This window comes from Hyposmocoma kahamanoa, unplaced genomic scaffold (assembly GCF_003589595.1).
Source record: "Hyposmocoma kahamanoa isolate Upper Pololo Valley unplaced genomic scaffold, ASM358959v1 91, whole genome shotgun sequence".
NCBI classification, from domain to species: Eukaryota; Metazoa; Arthropoda; class Insecta; order Lepidoptera; family Cosmopterigidae; genus Hyposmocoma; species Hyposmocoma kahamanoa.
Window position 1 is genome coordinate 2,168,377 of NW_020654684.1, and position 21,113 is coordinate 2,189,489.

Sequence of the window (21,113 nt, forward strand, 5' to 3'; positions counted from 1 at the left end):
TATATTGCTGCCGCTGAGTGAAAGGTCGCATGTGACATTTAAAAAGAAAATTGTTTTGTGTATTTAATGTGGTCATTATTTTATCGCTCAAAGCGGGACGCCTGTACATTTATTATTGTTTCACGATAAAAAAAATTCAAATATAACTAAACGTTTTCAATGATCAAAAATTTAAAAAACAACAAATCTTGTGTAGTTCACGCCATTTTTAAAATTTACTGTCACGTGTATCTTGTTTTGTCAAAGCAAGACATCTTTAAGGATTTTGGGCACAGCGTGACATGAAGCATAAAAGCGGGACTGTCCCGCTCAATGCGACGGACGTATGGTCACGTATACTAGTGCGGTCAGTAAAAAAAGGCCAATCTGTCACTATTTCTACGTGGATAAGGTATATGATATTTTTTAAATTTCGTTTGTTTAAAATGATTTTCTCGGTTTTAAGTTTTTGTCACAAGCGTTCTTTCCACGCGATTTGGATCCGAATAAATAGTTTCTTTTGCAGTGTGCCGTAATCGCGAAAGCTTATAAAGACTTTTTTCATATTTAACGAAAACAACAAATTATACTGGTTGTTTAAACACATCTCACCTCTCCGCTTAGCCAGAATAACGGACCATAAACTCCAGCATTAAGTCAACTTTACCGTGGGTGCATTTCTATTTCTACTACGTGCATTATATCTATCTTAGTCCGTTTTTGCTAAGTGCGTTCTCTCAAACACGCGGTATATCTAGCGTTTTTTGCAATGGATATCTGTGTTTATAGAATTGTATTTATCTTAGTAGATGCGATATGACTGCTGCAATATCTAGTCTTGATATCCATGTTTAAAAAAATAAAAGCAAAATTTGTTTCAGAACAAAAATCTTTGAACAAAATGGATGGATGTAGTGCGATCACCGGTCAGTACAGTTAGGGTAGGGCCCCATTTGCGATCACGCATTAGCACCGCATTCAAAATAAACTTGTGTCAGGTCAGTCAACCGTGAACATGGGACCTGTAAAGGGCCCAAAACGTCGGTTTGTTTGAAAAAACAAATATACGCGATTTAAATCCGGAAAAATAGTTTCATTTCCTATAAACTTGTGTGTTATATACAGTATAATCATTTAAATGATTTACTTTGGACGCGGTGCCGAGGCGTGCTGATAAATTGGGGACCGACTCTTAATGGTTTTTATTTTTATGTTGTAGTTAACGGCAAATTTAACAATCGACTATTTACACTTGTTTAATACTTATTATTTGCATGGCAACAAGGTCGATTCAGCGACATTTTCGAAGCTAATAAATCTGTGCGGGTGCCATTGTTGTAGTATAAGAAAGCTTGCCGCGCTCAGTGTTAAGGTTATTTGCCGCGATCTACATCTCCCATTTTTATTTAAATTTTTTTTTTTGCTATTTCCACCTTTTACACTGCTTTAGGGTTAACACCCACTGTTAGTATATATCAGTACTGCGCCCATAATTATATATTCTACTGGAGCGGACATTAAAATACCCACCTTTGGTGCCACTACATAAATTCTATTTACTGATAACTAGAGATTTGAGATGAGTATATTTGCTTAAATTTCGTTAAGTAATTCACGTAATAACACATCACAAAGTCGAAAATTGTTTTGTCCGTTTCGTTATACCGACAACCGAATTATAACGAAACAGTTGTCCTTCAGGATATGTTGAATGTTTATCGCAAAGACACGATTAGGTTCGGTGAGGTTAGGTTAAGTTTTAAAAGAAAAAATATTTACCTCTCGAAATTACTTTCGAGGTTATGAAATTTCGACCAAACGTTATTTCTGGGAAACGTCATTTCGGACTACTGATAGGTGACGGTAATTCACATATAAACGATAAAAATGCCTAATATGCAACTAGCAGTTGCTTTAGTACGTTAGTTAGCCTTTTAGGATTAATAATAAATATGTATACTGTGCCTGTTTTGCTCTCTGGCGATGACAGTGGGGTTTAACCTTTGAAATTTCTATAGTTTCTATAACCGTAAAGCCTATATCCATCTTTATTATTTCCAGTAAACAGTTCCCTTGTATTATTCGGCCTGCACCCTATATTTTATGCTTTGTTTGTTTAATATACCTGGATCATATAATTCATTATTCATCCCATTCGAATTTATTGTCCCTTTTCTAATATTATTTATTTTTGTTAGTACTAACCTCCCAAGACACAGCAAACTATAATAAGAATGGCACTAAACGCCTAATGCACGTTAAAATGTACTAGGATCAGTGGGGTAAGAGGAACACCGGGAGTGAAAGTACTTAAAACCTACCTGTTTGTATTTAATGTGCATGTATTTAAATGCACGCATGCGACACGCGTGCAGCGCACATGCAGCGCGTTCGCAACGCATTCAGATCTATACGCACCCTTAGTCGATAAAACAGACAAACAAAATAGATTAACCGATTTTAAAGAGATGGCGTTAAGATCGCTCCAAACCCAAAAAAGGACAATGGCGAAATACATTGACCGATTTTAAAGAGATGGCGTTAAGATCGCTCCAAACCCAAAAAAGGACAATGGCGAAATTATTGTGAAAATAATTCTTTAGCGTCTTAAAAGTCATAATTAGAAGATTGAATGAAATATATTTGTAACATTTTTCAAATCATACTAAAGGCCTGTCTAAGTCTGATAAAAAGAAATCATGTTAAAATGAAACTCAAATTATTTATTAATATGTTAACCGGACTGATATCTACAACTGTCAGTTTCTTAGTTTCTTGAGGTTGAGCAACATCTAACCGCCAAAAAGAGATTTTCAATACTTACATATATGTAGATTGGTCCACGTTAAGTTAGTTCACGTAATATCAAATGTACTGATTCGACCGATTTGCTATATGATATTATCTACTCTATTGGCAAAAAATACTGTAGATAATTCCTCCACCAAATATGCCACGCGAGAAAGTGGTGAAAGGGACAGGGAAAAAGTTCCCGTTGTCAGAGATAGATGGCATGTTTCCAGTCACGAACCCACGTCACCATTCAACTTCTATTAACTCTGTTTAAGGCTTCTGTAGTTTATTTTGATATAATAATACACCGAATATATTTTATTCAATATAAAGTCCAAAACTACAAACTGGAATATTTTTAATTCCGGATTTCAGAATAGTAAAGTCAGTACCAAATTTGTTCAAGAATTTAAATTATTTATTTTCGCGTATTTTTCTACGTAGACGCATGCAAATTATGTCAGCAAAAATTTACATAGAAGTTCGCCATTGTTCTTTGACAGTTATGAAATCTTGAGAACACGACATTGACTTACAATTATATGGACGTCGGGTCCGCGCTAAAAAGTGTCTGAACTTATAGGGCGTTAAAATCGTATACAGAGCGTCATTCACGCTCTAGTCTTCGTTTGTTCGACTGACAGCGAAGCAAGCAAAATTAGACAGTACTGCGATGACATTACAATTTAAATTCAACGTTTTAGCTTTTTCATATTCCTTGACATGTCACTACGTTTAAATAGGTTGACTTGGGACTTTTTTTCGTGGTTTTTGTATTAGACCCGTCGTCCATTTATTTGTAAGTCAATGGAACACGAGGCTACATTACAAAACTGTTATAAAAAACAAGATGACTGTTCCTATTATTCCATCTTTTGGGGGAAGAGAAACACAGTTTGCACGTTTTCAGCAAAGTATCGAGTTTTTTACTGGTGGCAAGCGACTCTCCTATCCATAACAGTTGCAGTGCCATTCAGAGCTTTATGAGGGGCACTGCCACTTCACCCGTCACCCAGAGATAAAAACTAATGAAAACTCGAATGTGTGAGTGAGTGAATGCCATCTTTACTGCTGTATGATAAAAAATAGGATGGGTGTTGGTATGTACCGTGACCACCATACTAGAAGGTTACGTCTATGACCATGTTTTTTTTCTAAGAACAGCTAGAAAATAACAAGTTTTCTTCTTTCACAGGTTGAAACCACGGCAGCACTTGTACTAAGCGAGAGAGCATTGTTGAGTCGATAATAGTATATTTATTCTACGGCCTCAGCCACGGTGCTTGTCAATGCAACGTTGTGCCTTTAAAAGGTACATTACATTTTCTCTTTTATTTTGTTCTTTTGTACTTGGTTTGTAATTCATTACACCTGCCCAAAGTATATGTACGACGACCTTTGCGGCGTACCTTGGCTTACTATTTCTATATAATTGTCAATGAGCTAAAAAACCTTTATATTAATGTCGAAGAGGACGTTAAAGTACAGGATAGCAATATCGTAGTAAAACAATTTGATAGAGGGGCTCTTATGAACTGAGGCGTTGAAATATAATGCTGTAAACAACAATACAATCGGTTTGTTATTGTTAGCTACCATCGCACGCGCAGATGACAATTTATTACAACCAATTTAGCTTATTTGTGTCTTTTTGGTTACGATGCGCTGTAAGAGCTGTTGCTTAATATATTTAACTTTAGAAACTTGTTTTTATTAAATCGTTTTGTGAATAAATTCTTTCGACGTTACATCACTAGGGCGCTGCCTGATGGCATAATTTTAACCCAACTGTTCTTTTGCCTAACACCTCTCAGTTCATAACTACCCGACGTATCTAAATTAGATCAGACTGGGGGGGCTGGTGTCCGCAACTCGACGTCAAGGCGCCTATTTTGCGTTTATTTCCTTATAATATTATTCAAATATTGATTGTGCTAAAATTATTTTCTGAACGTCGACAAATGTGCGTGTAAATAAAGTAATTTATAAATTAACGCTTCCTATTATAGGTAGATGGCGCTAATCCTAAACAAATAGCCGCCACTATCCACAAAAATCAGTTCAATGAGCGCCATCTAGTTGATTTCTTTGTTATCACTAGAAATTAGAGGGGCTTTGATAAATTGCAGCTCTACAATGTAAAACAAATAGGTACTACGCCGTCTTGTATCGCCATTAGCGGCCCTGTTTAGATATTAGTCCAGCTATCCAAATAATTATTGAACACATATTTCTTTCAACTATTCATTAAAGTTCATAATTGCGCCCATGAATAACCTTAAAGGTGGTCAGTTATAACTGGATTATGAATCGTAAACGTTGCATTCGCAAGCATCAACAAAATCAAAACATCACTTGTTGTACTTTACGGAGTTTGATTTTGTATAAGTTTATAAAGACACCTGATATTTTTTATGTGAAAACTGTATTTGTATTATGTTTCACACAAACTACTGCTCCACTACTTTAAATTGTTGTATGCAATAATATGAATTGCTAACGAGTTTCAGAATATTCTGACGAAAGTTGTGAATGCGGTATCAAAGTTGTAAATAATTTTTTTTCATCACAATTCATAAATATTCATTCTAAATGTATATGAAATCACGTTGCATGTGTTGAACATATTGCTCAAAATGTTATCTTTTGTTTTAAATCTTCCTCATTTCTATTTTTATGTTGTGATGCTTTTATTTTTATCAACAGTATTGTAATCTCATGTACGTAATACACCGATAGAAAATTTGCACACACTACATTATGCGTTCATATTTTAACGTTCATTTCATTCTTTTGTCGAGATTTTTTAACGCAGATTTTTTTGTTGGACAGACAGATCACAAAATTGAAGAGATAATCGACATTTTGTTGGACAGACAGACGACAAAATTGGATAGACAGTCGACATTTTGTTGGACAGACGGTCGATATTTTGTTGGACAGACAGTCTACATTTCGTTGAACAAACATTCACTGACGTGCTATTGATCGTTTTTCCTGCAAAAAGTCTATCATCTACAGCGACTAATTGAAAATATAATGGTCAATGCGTTATTTAAATTATGGTATGTAGCAATTTATATATTCGTGTATTGATATTACAGATGTTGCATGTATTTTAAAGTAAAAAATAAAATGGACATTTTCACACAAAGTCGAATATATTACTATGTATTCTTAAACGAAATGGATAGACAACGATAATTGGCCATGATGAGCCAAAGATGTCTTTGGCTTTTCAAATTCAAAGCCTTTATATAATTAATTTTTGTACCCTTTCACAATTTACAGTTAAAAATGTGACAGTTTTGAGAGGGTACATAAGCCTGATGTAATCAAAATTCTTGTTTTCTGTCGGTGTAACGCACCTGTGGAGCAGTAAACTATAATTGAATATACGAAGTAACTGTGAGACTTCCACTGGGTGTTTAAAACAGGACAAAAATCTTTGAGTAAATTTTTAAAATCACTAAATACAAGACGCTAAACTTCGCACAAATTGTATGCATTTACAAATTCTGTTACAATTACCGTGCACCGTACAAATTTTGAATAATTGCAATTATGTAAATTAGAGGACCACGGTTGTCCAACTGTTAGCACCGTGGGGGGTAAATGAGTTAGTTCCAGGTTCGATTCCAGATCCAATTTAGGAAAAGAATTTTTGCAAATTGATTCTGGTTTAGGTGTTCTGGGTAGTTGCTCTAGTACTCATATACTCCGTCCAACCATTTTTTTGACATCGAATTCTAATCAATTAGTGTCCTAATGCATTTCCGCATCGACTTTTATAACAATCGATTTTGTTTCTGAAGAAATTTTAATCGTGAATATAAACGAGTTTGACAATTTGTGTACTCAAGAATTAATATTCAATGTTACTGAGGGTTCAAGTGATGGTTCCCGTTCGTATGGAAAAGAATCCGACGATTCATTATAATAAACGAAAATAATTTTTTAACACAGTTGCTCAAAACGTGGTATTTTTCGCACTGCAAATCGTGCGGAAAGTTGGATTTCTCGCACTAGTGCTTTTTACTTTTCCAGTTTTTTTTAAATTTACTGTTGTTTTAAGTCTTAAACATAGAACTAAAGAGATTGTATATTTATTTCATATTTATGTGCTTTGTGACGTAAGTCATTCGTCATTACTATACTATATCTATGGAGAGACCGCATTTTTACACCTATGAAGTAAATGCTCCTTAGTAGCGATTATGTAGAAAATAAAGTAATATAAAATAGTAATTTTAATGTGGCTGAATACTGGCAACAGTTGCCATATTGAAAAAAGTCGGCCAAAAAAAGTACTAATTTTTTTCATCGTTTACATTCCCGCCTTTTTCATTAACTTTTTTACGATTTGATTTTGTTATTGACAAAGGAATAAAATGAGGTTTCTTTTAAATACTGTTTTATTTTACTTTCAATGTAGGTTTTTCGCAAATGTATTAAAAAACGTTGTTTGATACACATGCGGATTTGTCATTTTCACTTGTCTCGAGTCTTCGATGCCTCGAGACTCGTGAACAATGACTAACTATCCGCACTTGTATCAAAAATAACTATATTTTGATTATTAATAATTTATTTCGTTTCATTATAATTTATTAGGCAGGTACCAAAATTATCAACTTGGACAGTCTTCCTTACATATTCTGTCGCCTCGACAAATATCGGAGCTAAAGAGCACGTCGTTTCACTATAGTAAAGACAAAACGCTTCTATGTAATATTGCAACTGCGTAGGCATGCTTGTCAAAAGTTAAAAAAATTGTTGGACGGAGGAATAGTACAGGGAACCTCCTAGTTTCAGACCAATTAAACTGATTAGTTCACATTCCATTCCTTACAAAATTAGGCACATTTACTGCGAAAGCGAGTTTTTGTAAGCATAGCGTAATGAAGATTGTCAATTGTCTAACGTACAAACTACATAAGAGCTAAAAATATTCGCGCGGCGTCCGGAAAATTCTTGCGCAGGCTCGGGAATTGCCTCCGCTTCCGTATAGTATCTAGTTTGAACGTTACACAATTTACATACAGTTCATTATGCAATGTACAATTTCCTTATAAAAATTCGCTATTTATGCCGATGTGGTGCAATGTAAATTGAGACTTAAAGAGTCTATACAACCTCAAAAGGCTTTGCTTGATTCACTTTGGAAAAAAATAGTAAAATTGAGGATAGATAAAAACAAACTTACCTCGAAAGAAAACCGCTGTTTTCGATAGGTACTTTATAAAAACAATGATTTTTTTAATATCGACTAAGCTAAATAGAACTAATATACATTTTTCAAATGGCATTAATTTCGTTTTTAAAATTTAATTTTAAAATAGAATTCGAGGTCGTATCAATTTTTACTAAACATTTTGATAGAAAAGATTTGTTATGGTCATAACATACGACATGAAATTCTAAATTGAACTATCTAAATAACTTTTTCAGTCAGAATTTTAAAAAAGCGATGTAAATTTATTTTCATTTTTAAAGATATTAAAAATAACTATCGATATTAAAAAAAATGCTCGTAAACAACGTCAGACGTCTATATTTAACAGGAGTCGGAGGCGAATAATTTGTTTTCTTCATTTACCAGTATTTTTTACTTCTTGTAACTAACTCATGCGCATATTGTTCATGCTGTAATAAGGCAAATTCATACGACCTATTGTCGTCATAGCACTTTAAGGGTCGTATTCCAGAACTCTAATCAATGCTCAAGTCAGGATTTGAGCAGACTTGTATAATTTCAAGCACTGGAAATACGACCCTAATGATTTCTAGTGTTTTGAATCATACTCAAGTCCTGACTTGAGCATTGAGTGGAGTTCTAGAATACGACCCTGAGCCACCTGTAGCTCATCTCAGTCTTGTTATATTAAATAAATTAGTGGAGAATGTTGTCCATTTTTAATCACCCATGACGTAGCTTTATTTATTTTGTCACGATCGTCCGCCGCGGGCGGAAATTATGTACGTATTTGAAAGTCTAATCGGAAAGTCCAAATTATGCCCATTGTATATTATGAGTAAATTTTTATAATGAATAGTAAATGTAGTTTTTTTCCTGCTTATGTCCTTGACAACAAATTTCTAAGTCTGAGCCGGTCCGAGTGTCCTCAGTAGTGCTAATTCTGTAACTCCAGAGGTCTGCTTCTCTCCATACAAGATCGTAACTCGGAAACGCGCGCCTTATTCCACCGTGACCAAGGTCGAGTTTTCAAAATTTAACTAGCCAGATAAAAAGTCGCTATTCAATCCGCTCTAGTCACAAACAACTAGATTTAGTCGTTCCGCCGTTCAACAGGCTTATAAGGCTCAATATACATTATAAATAATAAATAATATAAATAACGCACACACTCAACAGCCCCGCACTAGGGAAACCCTGGGTCGCGGGTGCCATGGACACACACATAGACAACCACAAATTACACCCAAACTCACGAGAGAAATAAATGTAAGCCATACAAACATTTCTCCCGGTCCGGGAATCGAACCTGGGACCTCTGCGTGGCAGTCCGGCATGGTAACCGTTCGGTCACGGAGGCAGTAAAAGTTGCGGCGGAACGGAATGGAAGAATGCTCGAGCATTCCGTGACCGTCAGGATGGCTGGTCGCATCTGGCACTGAGTGTATATTCAAGAATTGCTACCTTTTCCTAATAATTGCTACCTTTGATATATTCTGAGAAATAAAAAAAAAATTGACCAGCCATTCTGACGTCACGATGGCTGGTCGCCACTTTGTTCAGCACGAAGGGAGCAGATTTTCCTGAAGTATGTATTACTAATAATTGCTACCTTCACGAATTAAAGGTATACGCTTCCTATCTACATTAGTTAAAAAAAATATAAACGATTGAAAATTTTACGAAGAAGTACCAATGCCTGCCGTTTGTATTATGGCAATAAAGCACTAAAAACTTTTGCTTTTTTAATTTAATCATGCACTTTTCTATTCTTGAATATAGACTCAGTGCCAGATACGACTAGCTATCCTGACGGTCACCGCATCCCGCGGAAGATTTTGACTCGTATCTAGTTTGTACGTTACACAAATTCTGTATACTATGCAAAATTTGTGCATAAGCTCTGAAACTAACCCTGATATAATAAATCGGTTGTATCTTCTAAACAACCGAGCGACTAATTTAAAATTTCTCGACTGGGACCGACTAATTAACGACTTCCTGGGTGCAATCAGATCGAAGCTAGGAGCTGTGTTTCTCGTGATTCAAAAATGGTGCCGCCGGGATAAGCTTATTCCAGCGTAGACAGTAAAACAACCTTATAACTTGAATAGCGGACCGACTAAATCTAGTTTTTTTGTGACTAGAACCGACTAAATAGCGACTTTTTACCTGGCTGGTCAAATTTCAAAGCCTCACCCATAGTCACGATGGAATAAGGCACGCCATGGGTAGATGGCGCTAATTCTAAACAAAATAAAAGAATAGCCGGCAGCATCCACATAAAGCACCATCTAGTTTATTTGTTTGTAATGACTAGAAATTAGAGTATCTTTGATATTGCAGCTCGTCAATGTAATACAAATTTGCTGGAAGAATTTAGTTCGCATCCAACCGGATGTAGGATTTTTTCTAATTGTAGAAATCCTGGGAACTCGATATCTTTTTAGTTTCTACTACTTTATTGTTAGTCAAAATCAGAGTAACTGACATTTTTATAAGTAACGATAACACTTTAGCGTTACTTATGACAATGAGGGCAGTATGGTCACCAACGTATTACCATAGTGTAGGTTAAGACCAAACAACGTATTTACGAATATTTTTTTTATTAATTTCACAAAAGTATTCATTAAAAGCCACAGTTTTCAAGGCTTTTAAGCTGTTAAAGCAACGGTACAACGTTATACTTCATATCGTCCAACAGTGAGCTAGAAAACAGGAATCCAAAGCTACCTACTTTTTGATTCTTTACAAATATCTTTTGATTACAAAGTTCATATACCTACAGTGTTAAGTTCAATGTTTATTAATATAATAACAAAGTAACTATGATGGTATTTAAAAACAATATCCAGAATTGTGGATAACTCTACTCTAAGCAAGGATCTTTATATATCATAATTTAACTAAAAAATGCCCATTGATTTTTGACATCAATGATACACATGAAGTACCTTCTCTAAAATTCTGCAAGATGGCGCTGTATTTTATTACCGTTTTTACTAGGACTTCCAATCTCGCTGCATTACAGATCGAGACTCGGTGTGGTCTCGAAAATCTTGGAAAATACGAGACTTTCGAGACTCTCAAAAGTAGGTTTTCGTATTTATAAGCTAGGCAGTTGGGTAGTCAACATGATATTTTAATCAAATTGTCAAAAATGAATGACTTTTTAAATTTTTCTAACACGAAAGAAATAAAGGGCGTTCAAAGCAGTTTCAGATAGAGCATCTGATTTTATTACCATCATTCTTCAATATCCTTAAATTATACTGTCTCCACTCTACAGTGTTGCCATGTTCATGTAACCAAAATAAAAAAATACTATTGTTTTAGTAGATTTTTAAAAATACTGTATAATTAAATGACTTGACGAATTTCCGAGACTAAATCATCAGTTACGAGTCCTGAAAATATCAAAAAATCGTCGAGACTTTCGAGACAAACTCCCGAGATGAAAGCCCAAGTATGTTAATCCGTTTGAATTGTAACGATCTTTGTAATTATAAGGCATTTGTAAAGAAGTATGATTTTAGACTACATATAAACGTTACATTTTATAGAAAATATTCACACACTTCATCCGATAAAGGCAGTCGAAGCTTGCGTTGTCACATCTATTGCGTCTAGGGAATGTGTGCGAATGAGCAAGATATTCGCTTTAACGTTTTGTTTGTGATCAGATTTGAAAATATTTGCTACAGCCCTGCACATTATTCTAATTTCGTTGTGCTAACAGAGTTATTTTCCACACTTAACTGTAGTGTTAAAACAGTGAAAAACACAATGATTGTTGTAGAATTACAATTAAGCACACTGAAATTAACATAATGTAGGTAAATGGTCATGCTTTCTTGCCAATTTTTACTACCTTTTTGTATTTAGTTGATTAGGGGACCAACAAGTTTTACTGTTAGTCGACTCTTGAACTTTAGAGACAAGTTTTCCACAGCAATAGAGTTACTAGTTGGTTAATCCAAATCTTAAAAAATTACTTTTTAGTTACGATAATTAATCTTAAATTGTTTGACACTTAGCCACTCGCACATATTCCATTATATATATTATCATCAATTTTATATCATAATCTTGTATAAATAATGACTTTTTAATACTTACATTTAACGTGTGAATAACACTATGATTTACGTATAATAGAACAGCTCCGTGTATCATTTATACTGATTATTATTTATTTATTTATTCATATAGAGTGAGAAGCGACACTGATTCTAATATTTTTGAAATATACTTTGAAGCTAGTTTGTGATTTCTAATTCGAACGCCTTATTCTAACGTAGCAGGTGAAAATGATCTAACATTGAAAAGCAAAAATGTACTTAATTTTAAAAGAGGATTTTTCTACTAATTGAAATTCAAAACAAGAATCGAGGCATTCAGAAAAATCACTACTTGGACGTTAATGATAGATCATTCTTCCTGCCAAGAATTACAATTACTTAAATTATTTATTGAAGTGTTACAGACACAAAACAATTTATATATAACCTACCCTTCATGTCATTGGAACTTATTTCAGTTAATTCGAAATCTGTGGGTCCCAGTTCAATATGATTAACATTTGGTTCAAAGAACACTACTGAGTTGACAAAGGCTTTCATGCTTTGTTGGTATTCCAATCGCTTAAAGATTTTCACCGTTTAATCTACAATAAATCTGCCAACTGTTAAAAAGCTGCAATGCCACGTGTAAGCGGCCATTTTGTTTTACATGTAAAAACAAGATGGTCGCTTTGGGTGTAGCGGAATTTTATTGCATTTAATAATATGCCAGCTATTAAAATTGTACAATGTATTTCAAGCTCAATGTGTTTCTAACACCCTTTATGAAACCGGGAATAATAAATTATAGGAAAGTAAGTATTCAACAGGAAATCCATAAATAAGCTAAACACCTATTATATTAAAAAAACTTATGGAAAATAGTGCCCAAAGAAACAATAATTGTAAATCCCCCAAAAGCTTAATTTAGATAGACTACTTGTAAATATGATAATAGATATACTCAATGCAGTGACATATAAAATATATTCTTCTTTCGCAATCCAATTTAAATATATTTATTAAAGCCTAAGCAAAAATAAACTCTTCATTCTATAATAGGGATCCTATATCTATGCTATATCCAACGCGTAGTAACAGATACCAAATCTTATTACTAGTTCATACCGTGCTCAACACCGAAATTTGCTTTCCAGCTAGCGTTGTTATTAAGCTGCGTATGATCTATGGTAGCAAAATCACGGCGCTCTGACCAATCAAAGCCCGCGATAGTGACATCACGTCATTATTAACCAATCAGAAGACTGCAGATTGTCCTATTGGTTTCAAACACGTGATTATAGTGTATGTAGCATATTTCCTTCACCAGGAGTCCCACATACAATTATTTTGGTAAAACTAGCTGGAAAATTAACTAGATACACTGCTCTCGAAATTCCATTCAACTATTCTACATTTTAAACAAATTAAGTATACAAATTATTTACAATTTCCACCGATTTCAAGTAACGTCAAACCGATTAATACTATATTGTTTTGTCTTAAGTAATTTTACATTCAAATTTCTAAATTAACACCGATATCTGTGACTTCACACACAGAAGAAAGTATTTTATATATAAATATGGGGGCAAATTTACATAAGCATTAAACTACTATGGACTAGGAATTTTTAAGGTAACTATAACATTTTATGGAGACCAAAAACCACATTTCAGTAGTTTCTAACAAATTGAAATTGTATATAAAAAAATAACAGTTGGAAGTGCAGAGAAAATGTACAAAAAGACAGTTTACAAATTTTTCAAAAACATGGCCCACAACTCAGAAAAAAATGAAGTATTATATTGCTTATTTTTAATACCTATTTAATTTTAATATAATTATATTTTTAACTATTGCACACGGCTACAACTTCCCTGTGGTTATAAATCCATTACTACCTAACTATATGGTTGTAGTATTGCCGCAAATCTCTTTGGTAACTCAACGTTCACTCTTAACTTGTCAACAGAATACAATACTTAAAAATACCATATTACAGGTCTACCTACCGCTTAACTGAGGCAGTTCCTGAGATAGTTGCGCGGTGAGGGAGGAGTGACAGGTTACGTAACAGTCATGTCGCGCTGCACACGGGACAATTTCAACAAGATTTTGCTGACGATATTCAATAACAAGTTGAAAAAAGTGGCTAAACTGGCTTGTCTATTAACTTCTGTTATCTATGAAATAGTTTTTTTTTATTATCGTTTCAATTATCAACAATTGACTAATTTGATAGGCAACTTTTTTCATTCAACTTGCTATTGAATATCGTCAGAAAAATCTTGTTGAAGCTATCCCGTGTGGAGCGCGACATAACTATTACGTGTCACTCCTCCCACACCGCGCTACCTCAGGAACCGACACAGTGAAGCGGTAGGCCTGTAACTAGAATAATCTATACACTATGACTATGCCGTGTCAAGCTTATTTTGACTTCTCTTACATTATATTTCAACCGAAATATTAATCAAATTAAAAATTACGAATTTTACCATAATTTAATGCTATTTTTACAACGCTACAAGCTTTTGACTTTAGTATCTAATACAGATACAGGAATTATGAGACATAACATTTATCCAAAGACATCATGACCGCGCATCTCCTGATCTCCTTTACATCATCGACAGGACGTCATTCGCCATGACATAATTTTTTTCTATTATAGCTGTTCAAACTTTTTGACAATAAATGTTACTTTCATTATCCCGCAGTAACAAAATATAATTACCATAATTTTTGTGGTAAAAATATTTTGCTAGACCATGTTGTTGGGCAACTATGATCCCTACATGTGAGTTTTAGTATAAAAAACTAATAGATATGTATGCGGATGCAGTCGAATTTATATATGAAATGTATCGCGAATGTCACAAAAACTAGCGTTGTAAAATTTAATTTGCCATTTTATTACAAATTCTAGACCTTCGCACCTTAACATTACGTCCAAACTGAACAAAAACAACTGAATTCGTCAATTCGTCTTCTGTATCGTTCCTGAAAAATGTGTGCCTACGTCATTTTCCACCAAGAGTTTTACAGTCTACATTTTTAACAGATGCTCAATTCGACTGTTTTTTTTTTTCGTTACGTGATAACTCCCACGTTTATGAACCCATTTCTGCTAAACCCAACCCATGATTCTTTTTTGCTAGAAAGGGGGAACCTAAGTAGTGGTCTCATTCGAATTTGAAGAGAATATTCTGCCTTTAAGGGTGGCATTAAGGGATGATTCCGTTTATTTTAATAAATAATTAATTTTAGATTTATTACAATACTTCCGTCAATTTTAAAATTCAATACGTGATTATTGTCACTTTTGTTACGAATATCGATTGAAAATCTATTTTCCTTTACGTATATTTATTTATCAATTTATACAACCATTTTAATATTAAACATCTTCTATGATGCAGTGATAGCAAATGAAATTTATAAGCACTTGTTGAGAAAAAGAATGGGGACGTAATCGGCGTGTAAAATGTAGTTCGAGACTACTCTTGGTGGAAATGCTTACAAAAATTACACAATATTAATAGATAGAAATTTGAAACCACCAACGTTTAAGACAGTTCTTTTTTCAGAAATTTTTACTTTTCTGAGTCAATTGTCTGCCTATAACAGGTGTCACATTTTGCATTCTAACGTTTGTGTCGTAAGTATTACATGAAATAATTGAGGAAATTCCAACGGTATATTCAAGCTGGAAATAAAACGATACAGAAGAGCGGTTACCGCCTGTGATGAAGCATGGCTGCAGCGGTGCGACGACCACGGAGCACCTCTGGGCTTGCAGAGGATTTATCTGAAATCGAGAGAGACATTGAAATAATAATCTGATGATTGGCCAAGAAACAAAAAAGACAAGAGAAAAGGGGGAAATACCGCTCTTGGTTATAGGAAGCGGACGTAGCAGTAGGCATGCTATCCCTGAACTCATTATACATTTTCTTCACTCATAATATTCACATATAATCACTTTCCTATCACACTTACTAACTTTTCTATTGATACTAACTTCTCGTACTTCCTTTTCTCAAAATAATAAATAAATAGTGTATTTTCTATAATCATCACGCCAATGTACCCTTAACGTCTTAGTAGTTACAAAAAACATCATAATATTGTATCATTAAGATCGGGTGGTAGATACCCGGTGACCTATAGTACAGGTCAAACCTAGTTCCAACCTATTTTAATTTTTTATTGAATTGATATTCAATTATTTTTTGTGAAATTACTCCACATATAACATAGTATTATCTCGAAAATTGCGTTATATTATATTTTATCTCAAAATTGCGTTATGTTAATAATTGATCTCCAAAATTTCGTATACTGATGTGTCCTTAGAATAATAACGCATAGAAACCTAGTCCGCACACGCTAAGTGAGGCAAATTGAAGCGCTCCCAAAGGGCCTACACGAGCGGGCGGGTCTTCAGTGCTCAAGGTCAACTTGCATCGCGACCAGCTCAAGAATTTTAGCTAAAAATGACGAAATGTGCGGTAAATGAGTGAAAAATACGTCAGACAAACATAAAATAGATACTAACATCACATTCCACAAGGAAGTAACGCGTTTCAACTTGTATTTTTATATCAATATTCACTAAAACCGAAAATAAACCTACTACTAAAACTAGCCTACATGAATTTGATTTTTGCCTCACTTGTGACAGTTCGTTTGATATGAAACTATCATTCTATGCGTTATTATTCTAAGGATGTGTCATTCATATACGATTTAATTTCAAAGTGACAGGACAATGCTGTCGCTTTGAAACTAAATAGGAAATATTAATAGAAATTAAAGCCATTTTGCGATAATACTATGTGAGTTGTCATGTGCGATCTGTTATTTTACTAAAATTAAAATCTTGTTACAATAGCAATTCAGTCTCAATCAGTGTTGCCAGACTTTTGTGAAGTTAATTCGTCAATTTATGCGTGTTAAGACACGTAGAAATACTCAAACCCTCAAAATGAATTATTTTACAACTCCATTCCCCACAGAATCCCCAATCAAATTTTTCAATTCCCCAGACATTTTATTAAGTAGCCTAAACTAGCTTTTTCCTATTTCAAACATAGCCTAAATATCGCCGAGTCGCCGCGCGACCCCTCGAAGTAGCCTTGAAGGCGAAAAATCTATTAATCTGGCAACACCGGTCTCAGTGTCAGTGGAATGGCAGTAATGGCATTCATTCCTTCAATCACTAACAATCGATGTTGCCATAATAAAACTACCAAGGAAATTATTATGCATATCTCAATTATTACCTCGTTTAAGTATATTTTTTTATTGATATTATAAAAAAAATCATCTAATGATAAGCTACACGCCTGTCCATAACAGTTGCAGTGCCACTCAGAGCTTAAGATCGCAAAGATCTGACGGGCGCAGCGGCTGTGCCACCCTGAGACTTAAGTTGACAAGTCCCATATGCCTGTAATTTCACCAGCACCCCTTGCCCTTCAAAACCCGAACACATTACTGCACGCATATACATTACATTACTGCTTGGCGGAAGAAATAAGTAAGGTGGCAGTACTTCCCTGGACGAACACGAGGAGCTATATATAGCAGATTCGATTTATTCAATTAATCAATGGATTTGTGGTTGGCATTAAAATTGGCCATCACTAAACCGTCTATGGTTGGGTCAGTGACTTGTTTGTTTACATAATGGATTGAAACGGAGTATAATCTATGGTCGACACTTCGTTGTTCATGAACTTTAGGAATCTGGCTTGGTCGATACGATTAAAAGACCTAGAAATGTAATTCTCTTTTTGGTATATTACAGCGTATTTTGTATATTACACCATTTTTACACACTGTTACTAAATAAGAGTTCGAGCATTGATGTGCTATGCGACACCATAGCGACGACAATGCCACCGTAGGTATGGGACTTCTATTGCCTATTTAGATTTCTGTGATTCATGATGAATAATGTAAAGAGTGCCAGGTCCAAAGGTTTGCAGTCGGGCTCACCTGTGTAGTGCAGCGCACCCGTGGGGATTCAGGAGGCCCGCCGGCCCGTGAGGCTGCCGACGAAGGACTTGAGCGCCTGCCCCAGCGAGCCGCGTTGGTCGCCCGCGGCGCCCGCGCCGGCCAGCGCCGCCGCGCCGCCGTGCGCGTCCAGGCACTTCTGGTAGCGCAGCTGCAAGCCCCTCACTTTACTCCTTATGGCACGGCTGGGTAACTCAGTTATTCAATTGTTCAGATAAATTCGCCACCAAATGAAGGGATTTCTCATGCCAAGGCACTTTTCGCTCTTTGTAAAGTTGTTGAATACGCTGCGCGTGTATTCAACAACGTTATAAGTCACCGAGTCGCGCTTGAAACCAAACACTGTCGTTACTCAAAACTATGGAATTGTGAAAAAAAAAGTACATTCACGTTTATAAATGGATATTTAAATGTATAAATAAAAATAATCACATTATTTACAATAACACCCGTTCAGTATTTATTTTTTGATTTTCAAATTGTGCTTTCTCAATTCCAAAAATATTGAGTTAGGGACAGTATTTGGTTTCATATGTGAAGTAATGCCACATAATAAATCGGGAAGCTTTCATTGCTACGGCGATGATGGGTCGCCTCTTTTTTCACTTTAGATTGTAATTTTGAACATTTAGTGTTGCCATCTTTGAGGTCCCGGGTTCGATCCCCGGCCGAGTCAATGTACAAACGAATTTTTGTACATTGTTATTGTTAAAAACTAACTTTTATATATTATTTCCTATATTACTTTCCATAACACAAGTGCTTTTTGAAGAGGGGGTAAAATGAGTTCTACACGCTTATGGAATAAATATTCATACAATTACAGAGCACAAGTTCATTTGAATTGTCAGTTTTTATAAGTTCAAACAAACACTATATTTAGGGCTATGTTTATGAAAAATACAAAGAGGAGACACATATCTTAAAGTTTTTTATTTTAATTCAATACAGATAATCAAATCCGGCTATTCTTGTTAAAATCTATAAATATGAATAAACATTTATCTTAATATTAGTACTGTCAAAATAAGCATAAAGTTATTTTTGGCAAAATTTTATCTTTCATAATCTATCGATGAAACTATCGACAACAACTACTTACATAACTATTTAAAGTTTTATGAAAACTGGCAACCCAACATACAAATGTCATTTTACTCCGTCTTCAAAAAAGATAGACTATAATTTGGGATCAAAGCAACCTTTATGTGAATGTGGTCTGGAGGAAGTACCCCTGATCACATTTTCTTTGAATGACCTAAATTGACTTCCTCCTTGTATGACCTCCTTCCTTCTTTCATTCCTCGTCCTATTAACCTTAAATCCCTCCTTCTTTATATGTATTCTCCCTTTATTAACATTTTGTGCGATATTATATGCTCTAATAATGTAATGCTTTAGTCCGTTGTTTGTCCATGATAATTTTTTTACCCCAGGTATGATCTCCACAACAGCGTACAGTTGAAGAGTTTCATCTAAAAAGAAATACCTTGGTGCTACCGAAACGTTGGCGTTATTGATCAATATTAACTGACAACATTAATAATAATAATAATGGTTTATTTTCTCAACACAAGCAAATAAATATACACTTATTTTATAATAGACTAACAATTTTAAAAGGTATCCCTTGTGAGAAACTGGAGATTGTACTAGGCAACTAAACCTGTAATGCTGTAGGTATTACAGCTCACCAGGCCCGTCAATAACTGCCTCTGTGGCCAAACGGACTTACTATGTCGGACTGCCATGCAGAGGTCCCAGGTTCGATTCCCGGGTCAGGAGAAATATTTGTATGGCCTACATTTATTTCTCTCGTGAGTTTGGGTGTAATTTGTGGTTGTCTACGTGTGTGTCCATGGCACCCGCGACACAGGGTTTCCCTAGTGCAGGGCTATGTTGAGTGTGTTCGTTATTACGTTCGTTATTATACCATTCTTAAAAGAAAAAAGCAATATACTGTTGAGCAATAAAAATTTAAATACTATCAATTATGCTATAAACGTACGTGTTGATGAGCGAGCGCGAGCATGAGTATGTATGTAAGTGTGAGAGAGTGTCTGTGCCTGTGTGTGTGAGTGTGAGTAATTATGTATAAATTCATGAGTTCAAATAATTAAATGAGAAGGGCAATAAGATTTTCAGTTTCCCACAGTCAGGCCCAAGCCTAATAAAATAGAATAGAACAAAGCAACGTATGTGTGTGATGTTATTTAATATATAATATTATACTTAGTTTAGAAACGTATCCAAAAAACGAACCTTGCAAGCAGCCTCGATAGTCTTGCATAGAGCCCCAGACGACGGTTCGGCGTGGAACGCGTGCGCGACGAAGAGGTCCTGCGCGGTATGTACGATGAACGCGCAGCGTCGCACGTCGCGACCGATGCCCAGGAACGACAGGTAGCGCACGCGGCATTCCACGATTGGGATGGTTTCCTGACAGACAAACTTCAAATGAACGAAAGCAGAAGGTTCGATTGTTATTTAGAAAGAATTCGTCCAGGGAAGTACTGCCACCTTACTAATTTCTGCCGCCAAGCAGTAATGTCAGTACTCTGATCCGGTTTTGAAGATTACGGGTGCTGGTGACATTACAGGGACTTGTCAACTTATCTCTCAGGGACCCTCAGATCTTTGCGATTTAAAGGTCTGAGTGACACTGCAACTCTTATGGACAAGCATGTCGCTTACCATCAGGCGCATGACTTTTACGTCCCGTCCGTTGATTTTATAAAAAAAAATATTTTTACAACGCCACAACACAAAAAGAAAGAAATATTAATTAAGAATAAGAATAAAAAAACAAAGCGTACATTTGATAGTCAAAACAATTTTAATAAATGTTATGTGTGCGACTGTGGCGTATGCAAAAGTCATTTCCACAGACATATATCTAGCTACGCCGCAAGTACAGCAATTTGTTTAAAAACCAAGCGTGCCACATTTTTTGTACCCACTATGACGTTACAAGAGCTATTTAGTGATGGAAATCTCCTTCCGCTCGCTCTAAATCGATTGAACGGAATACGCGAATATTGAAATTCTTGTCC

At 35.1% G+C, this 21,113-nt stretch overlaps 2 protein-coding genes across 2 annotated transcripts in view; one reads left to right on the plus strand and one right to left on the minus strand.

Annotated features, from left to right (window-relative positions):
- LOC113236297 overlaps positions 1 to 5,764 on the plus strand; it is a 40,426-nt gene extending 34,662 nt beyond the window's left edge. Inside the window, exons 11-12 of the mRNA XM_026472308.1 lie at positions 861 to 905; positions 3,968 to 5,764. Of these exons, the coding sequence (XP_026328093.1) occupies positions 861 to 894 (34 nt within the window). The 3' untranslated portion in view covers positions 895 to 905; positions 3,968 to 5,764. The remainder of the gene's footprint in view (positions 1 to 860; positions 906 to 3,967) is intronic.
- A 9,272-nt stretch (positions 5,765 to 15,036) lies between these two features.
- LOC113236334 lies at positions 15,037 to 20,565 on the minus strand. The gene is made up of 3 exons (XM_026472357.1): positions 20,323 to 20,565; positions 18,043 to 18,211; positions 15,037 to 15,847 (listed from the first exon to the last, which is right to left on the minus strand). The coding sequence occupies exons 1-3, from the start codon at positions 20,477 to 20,479 to the stop codon at positions 15,844 to 15,846; spliced, it is 330 nt and encodes a 109-aa protein (XP_026328142.1). The 5' UTR covers positions 20,480 to 20,565; the 3' UTR covers positions 15,037 to 15,843.
- Between the last annotated feature and the right edge of the window lie 548 nt (positions 20,566 to 21,113).